The sequence below is a fragment of the Pteropus alecto genome, unplaced genomic scaffold, assembly GCF_000325575.1.
Source record: "Pteropus alecto unplaced genomic scaffold, ASM32557v1 scaffold326, whole genome shotgun sequence".
Classification (NCBI taxonomy): Eukaryota; Metazoa; Chordata; class Mammalia; order Chiroptera; family Pteropodidae; genus Pteropus; species Pteropus alecto.
Window position 1 is genome coordinate 1,348,114 of NW_006438873.1, and position 12,952 is coordinate 1,361,065.

Consider the following 12,952-nt stretch of genomic DNA (forward strand, 5'->3'; position numbering starts at 1 on the left):
GGCGTCGTCGTCTGCGGGGGCGTACGCGGAGCTGGGGCTGTGGCAGCCACTGGAGCCAAAGGGGCACCGCATCAGGCCGGGGACCACAGGGCGGGGGCCTCAGGGGCTGGCAGGCAGCTGTGGGGCCGGGAGGTGAACAGGGTGACCACATGCTCTGGCCACCCCCACCCCACCCTACCCTAACCCACCCCGCCCAAGACAGAGGGCAGAGAAAGAAGAGTTGAGGTGGAGAAGGGCTGACAGGATGGGGTCCCCAACCATGCTCACCACAGAAGGGGTCCCTATGCAGAGAGGATGGGTGGGCACAGGCCCAGGGGCCCAGTGGGTGTTGTCGGCCACCGACCAGGCCCTGCATCAGCCTCCGCTTGGTCTCCCGGAGCTGGTACTTGTCCAGGGGCCTTGGGGGCAGGGGATCCCTGGGCCGCAGGCGGAAAGCTCCTTCCCCTTTCCTGGTGGGGAAAGGGCCCTGAGGTTGCACTTCCGGTTCATGGGATTTCCCACCTCCTGCCCCGTGTGCCCACCTCTCGCAGGTATAGCATTCACAGTGCTCGTTCTTTTCACCAAAGAAGCCTTCGCCATAGAAGCAGGTCACCTCATCCCCAGGCTCGATGTCCCGGAGCACCTTCACACAGGCTGCGTTCCCATCTGCAGGCACAAACTGGGGGCCAGACTGCTCAGTGTCCAGGCCTGCTGGCTACCTCTATCTAGCCTGGCCATCATCTGGGCCCCAAGGGCCCTCTCCCTTGGGAGGGGCAGTGGCTGAGAGCCTTGGGGAAGCACTACTGGGAGGCACCTGACCTGCCCAGGGCCCGCCCCCTCCTGCACTCCCTGACCACCCCTTTGGTGGCCTCCACACCTCCTATAGGAGGGTGCTCCAATCTGTCCTGGTGGTACACAGGGATGCTCCCTCCACACACTTCTCCAGCTTCTGTGGCCAAGTCTCCGCTCCTCAGGCACCCTAACTGAATCCTCACTCCCTGCCAGCCTGTACCTTGGTAGCCACCCCTTCCTGGAGGCCTGTGTTCACTTCACAGCCCCAATCTGAAATTGCTGCCCCACAGTCCCTAACCTGCCTGCTCCTGCTTCCACAGTCCCCGACTGGGAGAGGAGACTCCCATCTGTTGGTCCCTCTGTCTGTCCGTCCATCCGTCCATCCATCCACTCTAGGCTGATACAAGCCTGGGGGTGGCCTTCACCACCAGCCTGACCCCAGACCAACTGGCTGGCACTTCCCGAGTGCACAGTACCTTGTGTCCCTGCCCTCTCCATCCCCAAGGCCCTATTTGGAGCCAGCCCCTTATCCTCTCACTTAGTTCCACGCCAGCCTCTTCGCCAGCCACCCTGCCTCGTCTCTTCCCTTCCTGCCAAGCATCCAGCACACCAGCCAGGGAATCTTAATCTTGAAACCAAGCTCCCTTATGCACCAGCTGGGTATGCCCACAGGGCAGACCAGAACTTCTGGTGGCACCACATCTGTCACACACCTCCTGACCCTCCAGTGTGACGTGTCCCATCTGGGGCACCCTAACATGCCTCCGTTTTCCTTCAACACCGGGCTCCTGTGCCCCCGGTGGCTGTCACCTGCTTTGGCACACAGACTCTCATGGAGCCTAGCCTTGTTTTTTGTCCTACCAAGTATCTGCACACAGGGCCAGACCAGGGCTGCACTTAATCGCCCTGAAATCCACGTGAAGGGCATGCAGAATCACAGGAGCACCGACAGACATCAGTGTGTACTGTGCACCTGACCTTCACAACTGGCCCAGGTTGCAGGTTCTCACCATTTCCCAACTGAGAAACCAGGGCTGGACTGATAGAGCCAGGACTCAAACCCAGCTCTAACTCCAGAGCCTGGGACTCTGTCATGGCTCAGGGCTCCCGCAGATGCGGGACGAGGCCCATGGCTGGCACATGGCACTTACCAGCTGTCTCCCCTCCACTCCCCACTCTCATCTGGGCTCCACCACAGAACCTGTGGCCAGGTGGCCATCACTGCCACCTGGCTCCTTCTCTCAACCTCCCTACCAGGAGCCTTACCTCCCAGAGGGCCCTGGCCTCACCCCAGGGGCATGACCCTGCAGGCTCCTGCCACTCAGCCCCCTGCTGCCACTCATATCTCCACAGCTGTGGCCCATTGGCATCTCCCTGAAAGGTCAGAGCTACCTGCACAGGGTCACCTTCTGTTTCTCCATCATCACACACTCTCTCAAACCAGCTCTGCCCTCAGCTCAGTTCAGAGAAAAGAACTCCGCCAGGCCACCTGGGCTCCAGTGTGACTCTAGCCAAAGCCCTTTCTTCTGTCTTGTGCCTGAGAGCCACAAGCACAGACACCTCCTACAGTGAGGAAGACCCTTTGTCAAGGGGAGTGCAGTTTTAGGTATTCACTAACCACGAAGCCCTCCCCCACCCTCATTTTCCAGGTGCCAACTCCTCCGGGGGTCCCCAGGTCTCACCTTGCAGTTGGGTTTGCAGTCTGGAGCCAGTGGAAAGTGCGGATGGGGGAGAGAAGAGACTCATGTAAACCCAGGAGCTAGAAGGCAGCATGCCACCCCTCCCTTCCCCTTGCCCCTCCTCCCCCTACCTCCCGGGGCCCTTAGCACTGCACCGTGGTTGATGAAGGCAGCAGGGCCAAGCCACAGCTGGGCACTGCGCTTGCGGGTGGAGTACATGATGCTGAAGTCGTTCTCACCGGCCCTCAGCAGCCCCTCATCCGCCTCCCGCAGCTCTGCAATGCAGCCCACCAGCAGCTCCAGCTTCTCGTTCTTCTTCCTGCCAAGAGGTCAGGTCCAGGCCTATGAGCAGGTCCTCCCTGGACTACTGTCCCCTGGAAAGAGCCGGCACCGTGCTCCACTTACTAAGTCTCTCAAGCCCAACCCAAGTGCCTCTACCCTTGCCCCACCAGGCAAGCACACCATACCTCTGCCTGCTGAAAGCCATCTCAAAGGCACCCTACCCTGTGGACAGCACCCTGCATCCTCTCCCCTTGCATTTTGCTCCTCCAGGACCCCTCCTGCCTCAGGCCTCCCACAGCCTGGTCTTTTTGCTGGACTCAACTTCCACCGCCACGGACAGCCCCTTCACCAGGCCTCGGGGCTCATCCCATGGGTCGCAGCCAAGGCCTGGCTCCTCTAAACACTCAACACTCTCTGGCCAGCTCCTAAAGTTCGAGCAGCTGCGGTCAGTGCCTGTGTGTCCACTTGGCTACCTCCCACCGCCCCGCCATGCTGCGTGCAAGAAGGGCCCATGGTGCTGGCTGTCCTGCCCCGCACCTGCCCAGCAGTGCCTGCTACCTGACAGGGCTTGGGTCAGGGTGAAGAAAGAATGGCACCATCCTGGGCCCAAGGCCAGGCTTTTGGGGGCCACTGCAGGAACTGTGGGGGGGTGGTCTCATCCCCCAGCAGAGCTGCGGTGAGCAAGGGTGAGGAAGATCTTCAGGAGCAGGCCACGGCTTCCTTCTCAGCAAGAAGGGACAGGTCTTGACCAGCAGACAGGGGTGGGGTGGGGTCATCAGGAGTCCTGCCCTCTTACCAAGCTCGGGTAGACACAATCTTGGCTCCATTAGTCTCCATGGAATAGCGGGTACAGGGCAGGATGGTAAAGCCGCTTTCAGGCAGGAAGGCACGGAGGTAGCGATAGATCTGGGGGAGGGGAGGGGGTGGGCGGGGTGAGGTGGTAGGGCAGGGTCGTCCTCGGCCCTCTCTCTCCTGGGCTCTATTTCTGCTCTGCCACTGACTCGCTGTGTGGTCTCAGGGACTCATTTTCCCTCTCGGGGCCTCAGTTTCCTCATCTGTCAAATGAAGAGGTTGGACTCCATCTCAGAGGGCCCTCCAACTCTCCTCTCCTAGGATTCTCTGGGCCCCGCCTCATGGTCCCAGTGACTAGGAAGTCAGGGAGTCCCGGGGGCTGTGCTGAGGGGCACAGGGTCTGGGGCTCCATGGTTACTGGGGAGAACAGGTGCGCAGGGCGGGTAGGGGGAGAGGGGTCGCCCTCACGTGGATCTTGAGGGCTGCCTCCTGCCGCGGGCCCCGGCTCTGGAAGTAGTGGGTCATCCAGCCTCCCAGCGTCAGGGCCCGGTATGCAGCCTCCAGGTCCCGCTGTCTCAGGAAAGCCTCCAGTGCTGAGCGCAGGTGGTGCTGTCGCCTCAGGGGGGGCACAGGGCTGGGGGAGAGGGCATGCCTGGGTCCCAGGGCCTTGGCCTATTCCCTCCTGGCCTTCCCGGGCCCCGCCCCCACCCCCACTGGGGCTGCTAGTGGAAGGGATCCGGTCCCCAGCCCTTAGTCTGTGTGCCTCCTGCAGGCTGCCTCACCTGACATTCATCTTATGGGTGCGGAAGCCCAGGTAGGGGTCCAGGACTAGGCTGGTGGCAAGGTCATCGTTCTCACATAGTTCTCTGGCTGTCACTCTGTCGGGCCCCATGGTGCCCCATGGACCATGCTGCCTCCGGTCCAGAGTGGGGAGCACAAAGCAGGGGCTGGGGCGGCGCCCCGGGCGTATGCTTGCTCCCCGCCACTTATAAGCTGTGAGGGACTTTGTTGGGCCCTTCCGTCTCATCTGTAAATGGGGAAGAAAAGCAACACTGACTTCACAGGGTCCTCAGTGCAGGTGAAATTCAACAAGTGGCTCTGACATTGGGGAAGCCCCCACACAAGTACCAATCTCCCTCATTAAGACCTCCTTCTGCTCTGGAGCAGACACAAAGCCCCCAACACACACAGACACACACACAGACACACACAGACACACACACACACACACACACACACACACACAGATGTGTCCCAGGGAAGGCTGATTAACTGGCAGTCTGGAATGACCCTGAAGGCTTAGCCCTGCCAGAGCTGGGAGTCAGGGAGCCCAGCCTCACCTCTGTCCCTCACTAAGGAAAAAGCCAAGGCCTCCACCCCCCAGGACAAATAGTCCCTCCGCCCACTTGCAGTCTCCACCTCCCCTCCCCAGCAACCCAGGGAGTCGTTAGGAGGCCCTGGATGAAGCCCCAGGCAGCCTGGAGTGGGGTAGGGGAGGGTGAGCAGAGCAGGGATCCTAGCACCTGCTCCCTCTCCAAGGATTCCGGGGGAGGAGGGCTCGGAGGACAAAGCGGGGGCGGGGAGGGGGGTGGGAGAGAAAAAGAACAGTAAGGAGAGGCAGAACAGGTCCACAAAAAGGGAAGAAGGGGATTCGCAAAACGAAACAAAAACAAGACCCCTAACTCTGCCCGTGCAGGACCTGCTGGGCACCCAAACCACAGGGCTTCGGGGAGAGTCGATGGGAGACGGCAAAGGGGTAACTGAAGAGGGCACGGGGGCCAGAGCGGCTGGGAAAGGGGATCTGGAAGACAGGAAGGCTGGGGATTAATAAAGAGGCGGCGCTGCGGGAGGGCGCTGGGACAGGGCGGAAGCTGCAGAAGGGAAAGTGAGTGAAGACAAAATAGAGGCCGCACGGAGGGGAGGTGGGGTAGAAAGAAGAGGGGACAGAGAGGGCTGCGGGAAGGCTTGGAGACCCAAGGAGGTGCCCAGGAAAGCCAGACCAGAGACCTGGGGTGCACGGAAAGAAAGCAGAGAAGGGCCTGCGGGTCCAGGGAGGGTCTTGAGAAGATCTAAGCAGAACTAGAGCCCAGACGCGGCTTGGAGAGACAGAGGAGCAGAGCAAGTCCTGGGGACCCAAGGAGGCGCGTAGGAAAGCCGCGAGAGCCTGGGGTCTAGGGAGAGCCCTGGATAGGCAGGGAGGGTCCGGGAGGAAATTGCGGGAAGCAGAGAGCGGCCTGGGGATGCAGCGAGTGTAGGGGAAGGGCCTGGGGTCCAAAGAAGGGAGTGAGTCCCCGGGCACGCTGAGGGTGCAGGGAAGGGCCTGGAGAGAGGGGCCCCGAGGGAGGCCGGGTTTCGGGAGCGGCCTGGTGAGGAAGCACGGGGACGGCTGCACGCCGAGGGGCCAGGAGACGAGGTCGCCTGGACACGAGGAAGGGCCGCGAGCGGCAGGGGTCAGGCGGGGGTGGGGGCGACCGGGAGCCAAGGCGGCGTGGGGCGGGGGCCGAAGGGGCTTGGAGGTCAGACCCGCGCTGCCCCTCACCCGCTGCTCCTCCTCCTCCTCCTCCTTCTCAGGCGCCCGCAACGCCGCCGCCACTACCTCCCACTGCCTCTTCCAGCTCTCGTCAGACACCCGTCGCCACGCCTCCACCTGCTCCGCCCCGCCACGGCCACCGCGGCCTCCCGTTGGTTCACATTGCCGCCACTCCTCAGTTGCTGTGGCGCTCATGCTTCTCTTATTGGCCGAGCCCACTCTGCCCCGCCCCTCCAGCCTCCCGGCAGTGCCCCCACAAAGCCCCGCCACACCCGCGCTGCCCTCCCGCGCCGCCAACCGCTGCCATTGGCTTCCGCCACTGTCTTTCGGCCGCTGCCATGGAGACGTATCCCTGCCCACGACCCGAAGTCGGCGCCCTCATTGGCCAAAAGCGCGGTACCTTGGGTTCGGGTCGGGTTATTCCTGTCCAAGTGGAAAGAGGGCGGGCTCTGCCGGCTCCAGAACCTATGTGTGTTTGGCTGGACTTGGAGTAGCTCATCTTTCCATTGGCGAAGGTCTCCGCCCGTCACCACGGAGTCGCGACCTCCGTATTCCTTTTCTCCAGTGAAACCTTCAGTAGCCCGAGGGCGAAAGCGGGAGTGGGCGGGAGGGGTGAGTGCGCACGCACCTCCACGCACCCCCCCCACCAACTCCCGCCATGGGAGGCCTGCGGTTGCCTAGGCGACAAAACTTTTTTGACAACCTTGCCCAGGTACAAAGGGCTCTCACTCGCCCTCTTGGGTCACCTTCTCTCTCCCAAAGACCCCATTTAATTTTGGGAGGACTCAATTTGTGGGTGAACAGATCGAAAAGAGAAGTAAGGGCCTTGGAGAAAGCCCTGACTCATGGGACCCTCCCATGAGGCACCCCCTCCCCAGTAGGCATCACCCCTCCCTCCAATCCTAGAAACAAACATAATTAGCAATTCGTCATATTATGCCCAGAATAATAAACTCCGCACTTGGTGCAGGCAGTCTTTGTTTGACTGCTATTTATCTTGCCCGGAGTAGGTGGTGTCTCTGTGGCATCCCTCTGTGAGGGCTGGGGAAGGAGGTGACTCTGGGCCTCTCTGGGCCTCAGGCTTGCATCTGTAAAACAAGGACCACACTGCTCCTGCTCTGAGGGGTCCTCTTTAACACCCTCCCAGGTGTCCTCCATCCCCACTTTCAGCCTCTTACCCTCTATTCATACTGTTTCTTCCCCAGATGGGACCGCCCCCCAGCTCTGAGACACTTTACCGCCACCCCCAGATAAGACGCCAGAGAAAGGGAGCCTGCAAGCAGAAAGGACGGTGCTTAGCTGTCTGGAAAAGTCCTATTGGCATGACTGAATCTTGAGATTACAACTTCCATTCATGGGTGTATATCCTAGAGAAGCTCTCACAAACGTGAACGAAAAGATAAGCACAAGAATGCTCGCGACAGCAGTGTCTGTAACGACGAAAAACTGGAACCGGTCTTAAACGTCCACCACATGAAGAATGGATCCATGGATTGTGGCATTCATAGGAGGGACAGGATGCTGCTATACAGCGGTGAAAGAGGCTGCACGAGCCACTCCATACAGCAAACTAGACAACTTACATCGTATGCTTCTAGTTGTAGAATGCAGCAAGTTTTAAAACATAGAAAACAAAGACTGTGTGGATACATGCAAATGTGCACAAATATGCAAGTGTGTGATAGGGGTCTGACAAGGGTGGGGGATGCTAGTGGTGACCCCTCAGGGGTCGGGCAGAAGGCATGCAATCAGGAAAATGACATTGTTACTTGCCCTTTTTATTTTTTTAAGCTGGGAAGCAGAAACTTCACTATATTCACTATCTGTTCTTTTTCTACATGTCAGAAATGTTTCATCATACAGCTGAATGTTTGACCCACTAAAACTACTTCCAGGCTTTTATTCTAAAGAAATCACTGGAGAAGTGTTAAAATATTTATATATAAAGATGTGTGTCTTAGCATTGTTTAAAAAACAGAAAAATAGGAAAAGCCTGAATGTCCAACAGTAATAATTGCTTGGATCAATTACAGCATATCCACCATGTGCAATCACAATAACTAACAGATACCGAGCTCTTCGCACACGCCTGTCACTTTGCAAACAGCCCTGCGAGGGAGGGGCTGTTACCCCCTTTTTACACAGGAGCAAAGAGAGGCTGACAGATAGAATGTGATTGGCCATCAGACTCACAACCTCTGGGTGACATCATCCATACAGGGTCCAGCTGGTTCTCAAGCTTCAAAGGCACCTCAGAGGAGTAAAGTGCTGATACATGGAACAACACGGGTGAGCCTAGAAGAGTTCACATTAAGTAAAAGGAGCCAAAAGTCACATACGAAATGATTCCATTTCTAAAAAATATCCAGAATAGGCAAATCCATAGAGACAGCAGATTTGTGATTGCCAGGGGCTGGGGGGGAGGCGAGAATGGGGAATGATGGATAATGGGTACAGGGTTTCCTTTCCGGATGAAGTTCTGGAGCTAGAGAGTGCATGTATACTTTAAAATGGTTAAAATGGTAAATGTAACATTACCACCAAAGAGAGAGAGAGAAATTGAAGAAACACCTTGGGAATGTATTGAAAATATAGATTCCAAGACTCAGCACTCAGAGATCATGGTCAGAGATTTAATAATAAATCATTTCAGGATGATGCTACCTCAAGTGTGTCTGTGGACCAGCAGCATCTAGCAGGTCACATAGGTACTGGGTAGGAATGCAGAATCTCAGGCCACAGCCCAGACGTAAATCAGAATCACCCAGTCTGGTAACTGGAATGCCCTGGAATGTTTGAGAAGGATCCCTTAGCAGACGCCTTTGCAGGAGGCTTCCTCAGACCACACACACATTCACAAGCTGCAGGGACACTGCAGGCCCAGTAACTCTCAAGGTGGTGCGTGGCTTACTATTAAGAAGAAAAGCTTGTTATAAAACAGTAAATTCAGGATGGTCATATTTTGAGAGGAAAGGGATATCTATATATATATAAATTAAATGATTGGGGGGAAGATATCGAGAAAAGGGAATCTTTGAGCACTGTTGGTGGGAATGTAAATTGGTGTGGCCACTGTGGAAAACAGTATGCAGTGTCTTCAAAAAATTAAAACTAGAACAACCATATGATCCAGCAATCCCACTTCAGATATATATACTCAAAGGAAATGAACTCACTATCACAAAGAGATATCTGCACTCCCATATTGCAGCATTATTCACAGTAGCTAAAACATGGAAACAACTTAAGTATCCCTCAGTGGATGACTAGATGAAGGAGATGTGATGCAGATATACAGTGGAATATTATTCAGCTATGAGGAGGGGGGACATACTGCCATTTGCAACAACGTGGAGGAACCTGGAGGACATCATGCTAAGTGAGATAAGTCAGACTGAGAAAGACCAATACTGTATGATACCACTCATGTGTGGAATCTAAAAAATACTTTGAAATTGTAGAAACAAGGAGTGGAATGGTGGTGACCAGGGGCTGGGAATGGGGGACATGGGAGATGCTGGTCACAGGGCACAAACTTCCAGCCACAAGATGAATAAGTTCTGGGGGTATAATGTGCAGCACAGTGACATATTATTAGTTAATAATAATATGTATTTGAAATTTACTAAGAGAGTAGATCTCCAGGGTTCTCACCACACGCACGAAAAGGATAATTGTGTGAGGTGATGGATGTGTTAATTAACTGGATTGTGGTGATCATTTCACAGTGTATACATATATCAAAACACCACATTGTACAATATATACAATTTTTGCATGTCAATCATACCTCAAAAAAACTGGAAAAAAATCCAGCTTTGGGGGGAGTTGTCTCTCTGTTTTCATGTATTACTTGTGTAATAACCAAGTATATACAATAATTGAATAAAACATATAATCTATATTAATTGATATACGTACACCTACATGTATATATGCATATGCATACATACACATGTCTATCTGTCTGTCCATCCATCTGTCCATTCATCTATCTATCTGTCATCATCATCATGATACTCAAAATGCTGCATTGTATTTACACTTTAGTAGCCAGCCTCCAAGATGATGCCCAGCCACCACCTCCTGTCCTGGGATTCATACCCTCCTGTAGCTTCTTCCACTCTGAATGGGGCTGAGCTGTGTAACCAAAAAGATATTGCAAAAATGAGGGTGTGTCCAAGGCTGGTTCATCAAAGACACTGTGGCATCTGCCTTGCTCTCTCTGGGACCACTCCTCTGAGGGAACTGAGAGCTGCAATGAGAAGCCATTGAAGCCACCCCAAGGAGTAGTCCATGAGTCAAGGAACTGAGGCCCCTGTGCTAACAGCTAGAGAGGACCTGAAATTTCCTGCTAACAGTTTGACAGTCATATGAGTGAGCCAACCAACCTGGACACAATCCTCCTGTCTCTGCCAAGCCTTTGGAAGACTATGCCCCAATTGGTTACCCCAAGCCAGAACCACCCAGTTTCAGCCACTTCCAAATTCCTGACCCAAAAGCCCCAAGTGAGACATATATATTTATTGTTGTTTTAGGCTGCTAGAGTTAATCAAAAGTAGATTAAAATCTGATGTCCTTACAGCGGGCCCACTATTATTTCTCTGATCTTATCATTAACTACTCTCCTCTGATACAGTCCCACAGGCCTCCTTGCTGGAAGTCAAACTTTCCTCATCTCAAGGTCTTTTCCTGTTGTTATTTCTGCTGGGAAAGCCCCACCCACAGATCTCTGCAGGGCTCATCTTGTCACCAGCTTCAGTTCTCTGCTGGAATGTCACCTCCTTGGGGAAGACCTTCCCTGATAGCCCTGGGCAGGAGGAGAGCTCAACTGCCCCAGCCATCCCCCTACTCTGCTATTGTGTGGCGGCCCCAGGACTGGCTACATAATAATTTGTGGGTCCCAGAACAAAATGGAAATTCAAAGCCCCTTGGTCAAAAATTATTAAGAATTTCAAGATGGTGACAGCAGAGCATTAAACAAGTATGGGGCCCTTGTCGACTGCACAGGTCACATGCCTACAAGGCAGGCATCACACAGTATGTATCCCAGCCTGATGTCATATATCTCTTGGTTTATTTGTTCACTGTCCTCCCTAGCTAGACCATGCACTCTGGTAGGGCAGGGACCTTTGTTTTGTTCACAGCTGAGTCTCCAATATCAAGGGCAGTGCCTGGCACATCCTTGGAATTTGATAAAGATTTGCTGAATGATTGAATGAATAACAACAACTAAAGAAGTCTGATCCTGGAGCGTTGGGGGCCTAGGCAAAAAAGGTGAAGGGTTAAGAAGTACAAATTGCTAGTTATGAAAACAGTGACAGGGATGTGAAATACAGCACAGGGAATAGAGTCAATAATATTGTAATAACTATGTATGGTGCCAGGTGGGGACTAGACTTATCAAGGGGATCACTTCGTAAATTATATGTGCTGTACAACTGAAACTAACATAATATTATATGTCAACTGGAATTGGAAAAAAAAAAGTTGCATACTAAAGAATGGGGAAAATTTTTGCAAAGCACATATCTGATAAAGGACTGGTAATCCAAAAATATAAACAATACTTATATCTTAGTAACAAAAAGACAAACAACCCAATCAAAACATGGCCATTGGATCAGCATAGACATTTCTCCAAAGGAGATATATAAATAGCCAACAAGCACATGAAAAGATGCTCAATATCATCAGTCATTAAGGAAATTAAAATCGAAACCACAATGAGATATTGCTTCACACCGACTAAGATAGCTATAATCAAAAAGACATAATACCAAGCCCTGTTGAGGATGTTGAGACATTGAATGTTCCTGAACTGCTGGTGGGATGTAAATCGGGGCAGGCACTGTGGAAAACAATCTGGCAGTCCCTGAAAACATTTCAATATGACCCAGCAATTCCCTTCCCAAGAGAAATGAAAACACATGTCCACACAAAATCTTGTACATGAGTGTTCATTGCAGCATTGTTTACAAGAGCCCAAAGGTCAGATTAACCCAAATATCCATCAACTTAACAGTGAATAAACAAAATGTGGAAAGGAAATTCTAACACAGACTACGATATAGATGGACCTTGAAGACATTATGCTCAGTGAAATAATCCAGACTCAAAAAGACAAATACTATATGATTCCACATATATGAGGTACCTAGAATAGTCAAATGCATAGAGAAACAAAGTAGAATGGTGGTTGCCAGGGGCTGAGAGGAAGGGGGAATGGGGAGTTATTATTTAACAGGCACATAGTTTCTGTTTAGGAAGATGAAAAAGTTCTGGAGGCGTATGGTGGTGATGGTTACACAATAATGTGAATGTGCTTAATGTCACTGCATTCTACACTTAAAAATGGTTAAAGGGGCAAAATTTATGTTATGTGTATTTTACCACAATAAAAATTTGAGAAAAAAATTCATATTTAATGGTGAAAAATTGAAAGCTTTTCCTTTGAAACCTTGAACAAGACAGGGATGCCCCCTTACCACTGCTTTCAGCGCCATACTGAAGACATAGCCACTGCAGTAAGGCAAGAAAAATAAATGCAAGGCATAAAAAATTTAAAAGAAACAAAACCATCATGAGTCATAGATATGATTATGTATCTAGAAAATCCCAAAGAAGCTCCCGATAAAATATCAGAATTGATAGAATTCAGCAAAGTTGCTGGATACAAAAATCAATATATGAATGTCAATTGTATTTCTTTTTATCTCTGTGTTAGGCATGTTTGCAAATTCTCTAGGAAGATGTATAGGACTCAGCACAGACTTGTATTCATGGCTAAGATTTACTGCAGTGCTGTAGGATCATAAGGCAGAGACCGAAGGAATCTATGTGCAGGTTTCCTTGTGCTTTCTCTCTCCCATGAGGGTCCCACAGAACTCACTCTTTC

The 12,952-nt window shown here is 52.6% G+C and overlaps 1 protein-coding gene and 1 long non-coding RNA gene across 2 annotated transcripts in view; one reads left to right on the forward strand and one right to left on the reverse strand.

Annotated features, from left to right (window-relative positions):
- KMT5C (lysine methyltransferase 5C) overlaps nucleotides 1–6,166 on the reverse strand; it is a 7,894-nt gene extending 1,728 nt beyond the window's left edge. The window contains exons 1-9 of the mRNA XM_015592580.2: nucleotides 6,064–6,166; nucleotides 4,307–4,551; nucleotides 3,993–4,158; nucleotides 3,529–3,638; nucleotides 2,606–2,769; nucleotides 2,454–2,473; nucleotides 522–658; nucleotides 268–449; nucleotides 3–117 (exon numbers count right to left, since the gene is read on the reverse strand). Coding sequence (XP_015448066.1) covers nucleotides 3–117; nucleotides 268–449; nucleotides 522–658; nucleotides 2,454–2,473; nucleotides 2,606–2,769; nucleotides 3,529–3,638; nucleotides 3,993–4,158; nucleotides 4,307–4,551 — 1,139 coding nt within the window. The 5' untranslated portion in view covers nucleotides 6,064–6,166. The remainder of the gene's footprint in view (nucleotides 1–2; nucleotides 118–267; nucleotides 450–521; nucleotides 659–2,453; nucleotides 2,474–2,605; nucleotides 2,770–3,528; nucleotides 3,639–3,992; nucleotides 4,159–4,306; nucleotides 4,552–6,063) is intronic.
- A 294-nt stretch (nucleotides 6,167–6,460) lies between these two features.
- LOC112483080 lies at nucleotides 6,461–8,717 on the forward strand. Its single transcript, XR_003047499.1, has 2 exons — nucleotides 6,461–6,766; nucleotides 7,260–8,717. It is a non-coding gene; the product is annotated as an uncharacterized LOC112483080 (long non-coding RNA).
- Nucleotides 8,718–12,952: the final 4,235 nt, after the last annotated feature.